The sequence below is a fragment of the Apis florea genome, unplaced genomic scaffold, assembly GCF_048593485.1.
Source record: "Apis florea isolate Af1SG1 unplaced genomic scaffold, ASM4859348v1 contig_3367_pilon, whole genome shotgun sequence".
Taxonomy (NCBI): domain Eukaryota; kingdom Metazoa; phylum Arthropoda; class Insecta; order Hymenoptera; family Apidae; genus Apis; species Apis florea.
Window position 1 is genome coordinate 6,551,495 of NW_028256746.1, and position 10,724 is coordinate 6,562,218.

A 10,724-nucleotide genomic window follows, 5' to 3' on the forward strand; every position below is an offset into this window, starting at 1 on the left:
CATTGCAATACATTTTAGCTAAAATATATTGAATAATTTTTCATATTTGCTTTAATTAAATAGCTATGTTAAATAATTACAGTTTTATCTTATATATATTTTCTAGTAGATCTATGCTATATTTGTACGATTGGATCTTATAAGTCTATTGAAACATGTGTAGCTGGCTTTAGTTTTATTATATATAAATTTACGGAAATATATTTTATTTTTAAGTAGATGAAATAGTAATAATTGTTTATAATATATGTTTGGCTATTGTCAATATAATACGCTGTCGTATAACACAGAAAAATCTAGTCATTGAAATATTTATTGGTTACATTAATAAAAAAATAAACATACACGAAAAAAAAACTACTAATACTACTAATACTACTATAATACATGAATGATAGTTAACTACTTGCATGCGTAAAAATGCATTAAATGTACAATAACATAGGTATATTTTTATAACGAATAAAATGTATAAGATCATTTGTTATTAAATCTCATTTGAATTTATTTATAATCTCAATTGAATAGAAAATATCATTATCATTATAAATAAAATATTAATATCATTATAAAAAGGTTTGTGCAAAAATCATATATTTGATATTTTTTAATAGTGATTATATATAATAAAAATAATTTAAAACTAAAAATAAAAATATTATAAAATAATTTTATTTTATAATAAATATATTTTTTTTATGTATAATTCAGTTCTTCAGATATAACAAATATCAATACAATTATGGCAACTGAGATGAAAGATAATTTAATAGGTATACATGAAAAAGAAAATAGCAATCCACGTGCTATATTTTACAAAAAACCTATTAAAAAAGACAATTATAATTTAGATGTGGATAATATTGATACTTCTCAAGAAATAAGACGTCGACGGTTATTACAATTTCAAAAAAAGTATATTTTTAATATGTATTTATGTTATAGTTTATAAAATATATATAAATTATATAAGATATTATAAAAATAAAAATAATAACATATATTATTAGATGTAGAGACATAGCATTTAATGTTGGAAGAGGAATATTAGAAGAAGCATTTAACTCTGAAGAAGAATGTGAAGAAGAATTAGAAATTGAGGAAACGAATAAAAAAGACTATCACTCTTTTAAACGCCAATTTAATCAAACGAAATATTATGCAAATCAGTTAATGATGTCTGAATGGATGTTGGAAGTACCTCAAGATCTTTTAGGAAAATGGATTATAGTTCCTTGTCCTCAAGGCAAAAGAACTCTAGTTGTTGCATGTAAAGTATGTTGAAACAAAATAGAAAATATTCTTTTTTTACTATATTTTATTTATTTTAGGGTATAACTAAAGCATATAATAAACGAGGTAATCGTCTTGGTAAATTCTATTCTGCACTTCCTGGTGGTAATCCATCTGAACATAGAAGTAGTTGTACCATTATTGATTGTTTGTGGATAAAACAACAAAAAATATATTACATCTTAGATGTACTTGCATGGTCTAATCAATCATTGATGAATTGTGATGTAAATATATTTATTTTCAAATTATATAATACTATATATATATTATATATTTTATAATGCTGTAAAATTAAAAAAAATTATTTATTTTAGACTGAATTTAGATTTTTTTGGTTAAAATCAAAATTACAAGAAATTGAAGAATTACACAAAAGGAATACATATAAAAATAGTTTTCCCATGTTATCTTTACCAAATATCAGTTGTGATACTGATATAAGTTTATCATTAGCAAATCTTCCAAATTTGTATCCCTTAGATGGTTTACTATTTTACCATAAAGATGGACAATATACTAAAGGTCGTACTCCACTTGTAACGTGGTTAAAACCTTTTATGTTATCGGAAGTACTTGGTGTTTCTGTACCACCACCACTTGATGAACAACCTGATGGGTATATAGATTTTGTACATTATATTCTTAATTGTCGAGCTAAAAAAAGAAAAGAAGAATCAGAAAATCAAGTGAGTTTATCTATTTTAATTTTGAAAAGTAAATATTAATTACTTTATTACTTATTCATTTTTACTTCTAGATGGATATTGCAGATGAGAATTCCTAAAATTTTACTTTATTTTATTTGTATAAACGAACTTCTTAAGGAAGTGAATTATAATTGACATATTGAAGATGTTAATAATACGTATATTTTATGAATGTAACTTTTGTGTTGTACAAATTTACTGGTAATAGTATTTGAAATCTAACATTAATATTTTATACAATCTGTGATATTTAAAAAAATTATACCAAATCCAAATAAATTTATAAAACATATGATGATATAAAAACTGCATATACTAATCCAAATTATTATGTTAAAATTAATATTACAATAATTTAACATCAATAATTTAAAATATATTATACAGATTACATCTCAATATTTAATGTGTGAAACATATCAAGAGCTTTTTCATTTAAATATAACAAAACGCGATTCATAGTATCTGCACTGATTACTTTCATCTGAAAATAAAAAATAATGTATTTTATAAAGAAAAAAAACGTAAATGTATCTATAAAAATTAACAATACTATTTATTTACTTTATTTTCCATAATAGTAAGTGTTGGAAGATGAATTTTATGTAATGTACACAATCCCAACTGTAAAGCAGCAAGTTCTAAAATTTGAGAATATAAAACTTCACGAAATTTTTCTATATGTTCTAAATTGAAAGTCATTTCAAGATTTTCTTCATCATTTTGATCCTTTATAATTCTAAAAAAGAATTAATATAGGAATAGAAAACATTTTATTATTTTTATGCATATTATATAATTTTAAATATTTTGAATATTATAAATTATATTTCCTACATAATATTTACAAATTTTAAAAGATAAAAACACATACACTGTTAATATTTTTATTAAATCTAAAATTTTAAATTTTATTGTAATTGTATCTGTATCTGGTAGTTCTGGTATTTTATATTCCATATGAATTTCATCTTTGCTTTTTGGTTGTTCTTTTTTAGTTGTTGGAGTAATTACAATTGGAATAAGCCATAATAAATCATCTTCATGTGCAGATAATGTGACAATCATACAATCAAACATACGACTTAAAATAGTATGAACAATTCCCATAGTACCTTGTGTACTACGACATAATAGAAGAGGTAATCTTATAGAATTATCAGTTAATGTATTTTTAGTAGTTCTCCATGATAGAAATATTCCTTTATATATACATTTCTTTGAATTTTCTTCGTTATTACTTTTTTCAGAATAAACTTCAATCTGTAATTATTTTTCTTGTAAATATAATAAAAAATAATAAATTTATTTTAGTTTGGAGTAAAAACAAGAAATTTCAATGACATTTCATAAATAATATCAATAAGTAATTTTTATTATATTTATAATATAATATTTATTATAATATTTTATTTATAATATTTATTATATTATTATATAATTTTTATTATGTTTCAAATTATTATTATTATTGTTATTATTATTATTATTATTATTATTATTATTATTATTATTATTATTATTACCTTTATTGGTGGTGGATCCATTGGACTAGGCCTTAATGTTATGTTTTCCATAATACAAAATTCTGTATTATATGTTACATTTTCTTGTATTAAATTATTTGCAACTTCTTCTCTTAATTTTTTTGCATATTGTTTTATATATATTTCATCTTGATAAAAATTAAATAAAGTAGAAACCCCAAAAATAGTCCAAGTTTTATTTAATAATTCTGTAAAATATAAATATTACAATTTAACAAATTTTAAAACAATAATTATATTAAGTATAATTTAAAATAAAAAACACAGAGTTCATTTATAATTCTTATAACAATTATATTTAATGTACCTTGTAATGTATTAATATCTTCAATTTCTTCTGCTGGAGCAGAACTAATACCTAAACTAAATTGTTGTCTTCCTCTTGTTCGAGGAGTATACATTGTATGAATTGTACGATCACTATTTGATAGTATATTTTCTATATCATTTTCCATCTTTAATAAAATTATGAAATAAATATGTTAAAAAAAAATAAAATTTTAATAAAATCTTTATTAGCCAATTTACAATTATTTCAAATTTTGAAATAAAACTTTATATAAAAAAACTTTAGCAAGTGCTATGCGCATCTGAGTGCACAGGATATTTAACCCGCGCAAAAGCAACCAATGGAAAAACAGCTTAAAAAGAAAAGATATTCCAAAAAAGTATTTCGAATTCTTACGATCATGTTTCCATGGTATAAATAGTTATCAAAATATCGTATAAAAAATATAACAGATTAATTAATTATTATACTTATTCATTTTGTTTCTTATTATTCTTGTATCTTATTAACTCCTTCTTATTAACTTCTTCATTAGATTGTATAGTGTCTAAATTTTTAATAAGATTTTTAATGTTTTTTTATGTGAAAATAATAGTAGAGTTTGATTCAACAAATTCAATATTTGTATATCGAAAAACAAAATTAATATACAATTAAAATCAAAAAACGAATATTTGTCACACATCAAAAATTAAAATAAATAAATTAAAGTTAATATTATTATAATTAAAATTTTTAATTGATTGCTATTTATGACTATTTTTTTTATATATTTGCCAATTTTAAATTATTTTAATAGTTAATTGTTTATTAACGTTGTTTATTAACTTTATTTCTTAATATAACCTTTTTGAAAACTTTATTAATGTTAAATAATTTTTTATACATATTATATTTGAATTTTAAATCTGTATAAGAATTTGTATTCGAATTTGACGTTGAATATAATATACTATAATATATAATTAATATATAATATGTTATACAATTTTTTTTTATAAAACAATTGAAACAATAATCCTATTTAACTAACTTCAAATTTTAAATTGATATGTATCTAATATTAGTTAAAAATATATTTAAGTGCTAAATAGTTCTCAATAGTTATATTTGTGAAACATATTTGTGAAATAAAAATTGCAAATTTCATATGTAATAATTTGTTATAATATAGTATTACTTACTAGGGAAATTTTGTATTATATACGGCTAAAGTAACTATGTTTTAATACTTAATAATTTTTATGTTAAATTATTATTATATAATATTAAAAATTTTTTAACTTCTGATTTTTTTTCTTAATACGAGGAATAGTAAAAATATTTAATTGAATATTTAAATGAATTAATTTTAAATGTGTTATTTACTTTTTCATATCAAATTTTATCATATATTGATAATAGTTATGAATTGTAAATCTATTGCGCGAGAGAGAGAGAGAGAGAGAGAGAGAGAGAGAGAGAGAGAGAGAAGGATTTATGTATATTTATATATATAAATTAAAAATATGCTATTCAATTATAAAAATTCAGTTTTTATATATATGACAAAATATACGTAAAATAAGTGTATGTATGTATTCTTATTGGCGTAAAGAATTGAACATCATTGTGTGTGTGCGTGTGTTTATTTCATCTCCCGCGCAAAAACGTTAAGAATTTAATGATATTTATTATTTATTTTTTTTAACTGTAGATAATATTTTAATATTTGAATGTCCACTATTAAAAAATTATGGGGACGATAGAAGTTACATTTCCATTTGGTGGACAACCAGGAAAAATATTGAAATGGAGAGTTCGAATGGATACGATGGTTTCAGCGGGTAGAGTGTTACTTTTATATCAAAATGTTACTTCAGAAACGGAAGATAGTAAAGGACCTGAGAAAAAATATCGAGCTACACGATTTGGCCGTGTTACAAACATTTTAGCAAAAGAAGGAGATGTAGTACAACCTGGGTACATATTCTTAACCTTGTATTTACGTGATATTTTGATATTTAGTATATTGAAATAGTATAACATTGAATATATTATTTCTTATGCAAATAATATCAATTAAAAAGATATTGTTTTAATAAAATTATTTTTATATTTTTATCTTTAAATTTATAAGTAACTCATGTTATAGGCAAGTGATAATGACATTAGAAGGATGTAAACATCCTACTGTAATGAAAGATCTATGTGCAGAATGTGGTGTAGACTTAAGAGTTGAAGGAATTGGTAAAGAAAATGAAAGTACAAAAATATCACAAGCTAGTGTACCAATGGTACATAGTGTACCAGAATTAAAAGTATGTCCAGAATTGGCTGAAAAGATTGGAAAGGAAGATGAACAACGGCTTTTGAATGATCGTAAATTAGCATTACTTGTAGATCTTGATCAAACAATTGTTCATACAACAAATGATAATGTTCCTCCTAATATGAAGGTAAATATTTTGTTAATAATATGTAATAATATAAGATTAAATTAACAATATAAATATTATTTATATATTTTTAAGGATGTTTATCATTATCAACTTTATGGGCCAAATTCTCCATGGTATCATACTCGTTTAAGGCCTAATACTCGACACTTTCTTTCTGAAATGAGTCGTTTATATGAATTACATATATGTACATTTGGAGCAAGAAACTATGCACATACTGTAGCAGCATTATTGGATAAAGATGGAACTTTATTTTCTCATAGAATACTTTCAAGAGATGAATGTTTTGATCCTGCATCAAAAACAGCTAATCTTAAGTATGATTATAAAATTCTTATCTTATGAAAAGAGATTTTATCTTATTAAATAATTTGTTACAGAGCTTTATTTCCATGTGGGGATGATTTAGTATGTATTATAGATGATAGGGAGGATGTATGGCAAGGATGTGGGAATTTAGTTCAAGTTAAACCTTATCACTTTTTTCGTCATACTGGTGACATACATGCACCTCCAGGATTAGAAAAAAATGATATTTCAATTTTACCCGAATTACAAAATATAAATGAGATTTGCACTGATGAAAATATAGGTGAAACAGATAAAAATAGTACATCTGAATTAACAAATGAAAGGAATAGAGTTGATAATGATTTTAAAAAAGAGATTAAAGAAATTGTTGAAAGTAAAGAAAATGAACATGAATTTATAGAAAAAAATGATGAAAATACCAAAGATGACATTAAGAATAATGTTGATCTAAATCCTAATAATGAAAACAAAGATAATAAAACATCAGAAACAAAGGAAAGTTTAATATTATCTGAATCAATACAAGATATTAAAAATGTGGATAAAAATCCTGATGAAAATAATATTTTAGATGAAGATGATGATGATTATTTATTATATTTAGAAGATATTCTTCGTAGAATTCATACTGAATTTTATGCTACTATAGAAAAAGAAGGTGGAAATCGGAAATCATTAAGAGACATTATTCCACGAGTAAGAGCTCAAGTGTTAAAAGGAGTACATTTAACTTTTAGTGGATTAATACCAACTCATCAAAAACTTCATCAAAGTCGAGCTTATAAAGTTGCCAGAGCATTTGGAGCAGAAGTAGCACAAGTAATATTAATTTTTTTTTATTATTTTTTTTTTAATATCTTCATTTTAATATATTATTATATTGTAGGATTTATCAGAAAAAACTACTCATCTAGTTGCTATAAGACCTGGTACAGCAAAGGCTAACACAGCAAAAAAAAATTCGAATATAAAAATTGTAAATCCAGATTGGCTTTGGACTTGTGCAGAACGTTGGGAACATGTTGATGAGCGTTTATTTCCACTTACTACGAAGGTATATAAATATTATAAAAATCATCAATTTTAATGAAAATAACAAAAATGATAAATAATAAATTTAATTTTAATTATTTGTATAATAATTATATTTTTGCAGGCACGTGCGTCTAGAATTCCGCCTCCACATTGTAGTAGTCCAGAACGAATAGAAGAACCAGAAAAAAATATAGAAGACAATTTTGCTGATAGTATTAATCCTTTAATGTCATTCACACCAGAAGAAATAGAAATTATGGATAAAGAAGTTGAAGAAGATATGGATGACCAAGAATTAGATGCACCAGCTTTTGATACAGAGGATTTAGATGATGAAGAAGCATGTGATAAAAAAACTTTTCACAGAAGTTCTGATTCTGATGATTCTACAAATCATGATCGTATGTTTAGTTTATATATTTTATTTTATATGACTAAAATATTAATATAGAAGGATATTAAATTTTAAATTAACTAAAAAATTACATAACAAAAACATACTCATTTTAAAAATTATTTTGTTTTATTTGTATATTTAACGACTATAAATATTTTGCAAACTGTAAGACATAAAAAAAATTTTGAAAAAATTAAAAGTGCAAACAAAAAATTTATTTTAAATTATTTATTTTTTTTAAATAATAATATATTTATTTTATTATATATAAGTAGAAATTTATAAAAAAAAATTTTTTTTAATTATTATTTGAATTTTTTAATAGGAAGCAATATAAATGAACCAATAAGAAAAAAAAAGAAATTTTCTAATGAAAGTTCAGAAGATGATCATTCATCAAGTGACAAAGATACATTAGATGATGAAGATGATGATCCTGTAACACGTTTTAGAAGAGGAGAAAGTTTACCTGATGATTTAGATTTAGGTGATAATTCACAAGATTCAGTTGAAGATTTGGAAATAATGGATAATGAAGATGAGCGAGAATGGAATGAAATGGGAGCAGCACTTGAAAGAGAATTTCTTTCTGAATAATTCATTAACAACCTATTTTGCTTTTATGAATTAATTTTCATATTATTTGTAAATTTTGAATCGATTGTTGTCAATTTTTAAAATGTTTGTAGAATTCTGATTCATGTAGTTTGCAATTTTATAAAAAACTTAAAACAATGTTTTTAACAAAAAAAATATAAAAGAATTATTTTGTATTTAATTACTAAATTTAAAATATATGCATAGAAATATAAAGTTAATATTATTTCTATTAATCATTTATGATGGTTTTATTAGTTGTAAAAAAATGTTAATTGTATATTAATATGTATAAATAATGAATACGTAAAATGTTTAATTTTTATTTACAAATTAATATTTGAAAAAAAATAAGTTAAATAAATTAAACATATTTTTTTCCAGAATTGATATTAATTTGAATAAAATAAATATAAGTTGTTTTCAATATATTATTATCTATTAATGTTTAAATATACATTGAGATATTATGGATTTATAGCATATGGATCAAAATCTTTTGAATCATCGCTATATTTCATATATGTCTTTTTACTTGTAAAATCTCGTTTGTTTTCCATGCTTCCTCTCTTTGGTAGTTCATTATATTTATACATGGATTTTAATTCTCCAAAGAGTTTAGCATCATCTTCTATGTTATCCCTAGATATATTAAATATAAAATTATAATTTCAAATAAATCATTTTAAATGATTGCAAAAATAAAAAAAATACATACTATATCTATACTACATTATAGTAATATTATATATAAAATAAAGAGTATATAATGTACCTATATTGTCCAACAACAACCTTTTTACCAGTAATAGGATCTGTAATATCACCTAGAGGATAAATAACTTCAACAACCTACAATGAATAATTGAAAATATAAATTATATAAAATATTGTGATATTCCAAATTTAATTTTTATAATATACATACTTTATGAGTGATGATTCGTGTTAATTTTTTTGGTAAATTTTGTATTAAAACTGTATCACCTGTTTTACAAAGTTTTTCAGGATCGTGAGCATAAATAAATTCATATTTGCTAAAGTACTGAAATATAATGAATGAATACATAACCTCAACTAATATTTATGAGAATATTTTAGGTTTACGCACCATTAAAAGATGTTCATCTAATTCTAAATGACGTACTCGTATTTTAGCAGCATTTTGTTTAGAAGAAGGTACACATACCCCCAATAGATAAGTAAAAATTTTTTTCGTTACAGTATTCTTTGCCATCATTTTGTATCCTATGTCACTTTGTACATATGCAAGCTGTATGTAATATGGATTTCATTAATTATAAAATAATTATTTCATGATTTATGAAAAGATAATCTAATTAATTTATATATTTATAACAATGTATTTTTTTTTAATCCCTTTATTAATTCTTATGTTTCAATAAATTCGCATATATATCTTTATCATTTCTTAAAATTATTATGTATTAAATCTATGACAGAATATTTTTTTTTTTTATATGTATCATATAATATTTTTTAAAATTATTATAAATTTATAGGAAAATATATTTTTGAAAAATAATGTTCTATAATATTGTATTTATAAAATTTTTTGTAAAAAAAGAAATGTACTTAATATTTATATATCTTGAGCAATACAGATAGTATTATCAGCATCAGCATCCAAGAATACTCTAGGGGTCCATGAGCTTTAATAATAATTAATCTCCAACTACTAACAGCGTAACTCTAGTTTTCGATAATGGTGCACTCAATTACGCGCTTCCTTAATTAATAACATCGTAGGTACTGAATATAATTCGAACGAGGAAAGAATAGATAAGAAGATGAACATGTTGCATTTTATTTCATTATATTATATAATTGATTCATTATTTATTCTTTATTCTTTTTTTATGAAATTTGATGTCACGTTGAATTTTAATTACTTATAATACTTGACATTTTTTTTTAATTAATTTGTGTAGAACTATTTTGTGAAAAATAATTTGATGTATTCCAAAAAAAAAGTGTTTCACAAAAATTAGTTAAAAATATAACGAGTAAATTAAAAATATTATGGAAATATAAGTATATTTATAGTGCATAATTAAAAAATTGATGTTCAATTTATTAATA

The 10,724-nt window shown here is 22.2% G+C and overlaps 4 protein-coding genes across 10 annotated transcripts; 2 read left to right on the top strand and 2 right to left on the bottom strand.

The window, feature by feature from the left end:
* The first annotated feature begins 104 nt into the window (after nt 1–104).
* Nucleotides 105–3,647, top strand: Snup (snurportin-1). 5 transcript variants are annotated; one of them, XR_015293333.1, is made up of 7 exons: nt 109–227; nt 712–915; nt 1,011–1,275; nt 1,332–1,520; nt 1,611–1,982; nt 2,054–2,204; nt 3,002–3,647. XR_015293333.1 is itself a non-coding variant. In XM_086912146.1 (6 exons), exons 1-6 carry the CDS (start codon nt 220–222, stop codon nt 2,078–2,080), a joined length of 1,065 nt encoding a protein of 354 aa, XP_086768272.1. In that variant the 5' UTR covers nt 105–219; the 3' UTR covers nt 2,081–2,675. The 5 variants fall into 5 exon arrangements, 3 of the variants coding, with proteins under 3 accessions (XP_086768272.1, XP_031773186.1, XP_086768273.1); XR_015293334.1 differs by having other exon boundaries at nt 125–576; XM_086912146.1 differs by lacking the exon at nt 3,002–3,647 and having other exon boundaries at nt 105–227; nt 2,054–2,675.
* On the bottom strand, nt 1,301–5,024 carry LOC100869634 (uncharacterized). 2 transcript variants are annotated; one of them, XM_086912148.1, is made up of 9 exons: nt 4,873–5,024; nt 4,310–4,386; nt 3,858–4,005; nt 3,530–3,738; nt 2,878–3,266; nt 2,568–2,742; nt 2,026–2,487; nt 1,666–1,950; nt 1,301–1,579 (listed from the first exon to the last, which is right to left on the bottom strand). In XM_086912148.1, the coding sequence occupies exons 3-7, from the start codon at nt 4,003–4,005 to the stop codon at nt 2,392–2,394; spliced, it is 1,017 nt and encodes a 338-aa protein (XP_086768274.1). In that variant the 5' UTR covers nt 4,310–4,386; nt 4,873–5,024; the 3' UTR covers nt 1,301–1,579; nt 1,666–1,950; nt 2,026–2,391. The 2 variants fall into 2 exon arrangements, with proteins under 2 accessions (XP_086768274.1, XP_031773189.2); XM_031917329.2 differs by lacking the exons at nt 4,310–4,386; nt 4,873–5,024 and adding an exon at nt 4,686–4,794.
* On the top strand, nt 4,905–8,842 carry Fcp1 (RNA polymerase II subunit A C-terminal domain phosphatase Fcp1). 2 transcript variants are annotated; one of them, XM_086912132.1, is made up of 8 exons: nt 4,905–5,053; nt 5,536–5,801; nt 5,974–6,277; nt 6,353–6,597; nt 6,661–7,411; nt 7,479–7,646; nt 7,749–8,028; nt 8,350–8,842. In XM_086912132.1, the coding sequence occupies exons 2-8, from the start codon at nt 5,575–5,577 to the stop codon at nt 8,619–8,621; spliced, it is 2,247 nt and encodes a 748-aa protein (XP_086768258.1). In that variant the 5' UTR covers nt 4,905–5,053; nt 5,536–5,574; the 3' UTR covers nt 8,622–8,842. The 2 variants fall into 2 exon arrangements, with proteins under 2 accessions (XP_086768258.1, XP_086768257.1); XM_086912131.1 differs by lacking the exon at nt 4,905–5,053 and adding an exon at nt 5,436–5,456.
* Nucleotides 8,843–9,038: 196 nt separating this feature from the next.
* Nucleotides 9,039–10,434, bottom strand: mRpS17 (mitochondrial ribosomal protein S17). The gene is made up of 5 exons (XM_031917324.2): nt 10,218–10,434; nt 9,733–9,894; nt 9,550–9,666; nt 9,397–9,473; nt 9,039–9,263 (listed from the first exon to the last, which is right to left on the bottom strand). Exons 2-5 carry the CDS (start codon nt 9,859–9,861, stop codon nt 9,089–9,091), a joined length of 498 nt encoding a protein of 165 aa, XP_031773184.1. The 5' UTR covers nt 9,862–9,894; nt 10,218–10,434; the 3' UTR covers nt 9,039–9,088.
* Between the last annotated feature and the right edge of the window lie 290 nt (nt 10,435–10,724).

Coding starts and splice junctions, on each gene's coding strand:
- Snup (XM_086912146.1), top strand. Junction 916..1,010: donor TTATTACAATTTCAAAAAAA/GTATATTTTTAA, acceptor ATATATTATTAG/ATGTAGAGACATAGCATTTA. Junction 1,521..1,610: donor AATCATTGATGAATTGTGAT/GTAAATATATTT, acceptor TATTTATTTTAG/ACTGAATTTAGATTTTTTTG.
- mRpS17 (XM_031917324.2), bottom strand. CDS start 9,861: ATGATGGCAAAGAATACTGTAACGAAAAAAATTTTTACTTATCTATTG. Junction 9,474..9,549: donor CACGAATCATCACTCATAAA/GTATGTATATTA, acceptor TATTCATTGTAG/GTTGTTGAAGTTATTTATCC. Junction 9,264..9,396: donor GTTGTTGTTGGACAATATAG/GTACATTATATA, acceptor TAATATATCTAG/GGATAACATAGAAGATGATG.
- LOC100869634 (XM_031917329.2), bottom strand. CDS start 4,727: ATGTATAAAAAATTATTTAACATTAATAAAGTTTTCAAAAAG. Junction 2,743..2,877: donor TTAATAAAAATATTAACAGT/GTATGTGTTTTT, acceptor ATTCTTTTTTAG/AATTATAAAGGATCAAAATG. Junction 2,488..2,567: donor TTACTATTATGGAAAATAAA/GTAAATAAATAG, acceptor TTTTATTTTCAG/ATGAAAGTAATCAGTGCAGA.
- Fcp1 (XM_086912132.1), top strand. CDS start 5,575: ATGGGGACGATAGAAGTTACATTTCCATTTGGTGGACAACCAGGAAAA. Junction 6,598..6,660: donor TCAAAAACAGCTAATCTTAA/GTATGATTATAA, acceptor AATTTGTTACAG/AGCTTTATTTCCATGTGGGG. Junction 7,647..7,748: donor TATTTCCACTTACTACGAAG/GTATATAAATAT, acceptor ATATTTTTGCAG/GCACGTGCGTCTAGAATTCC.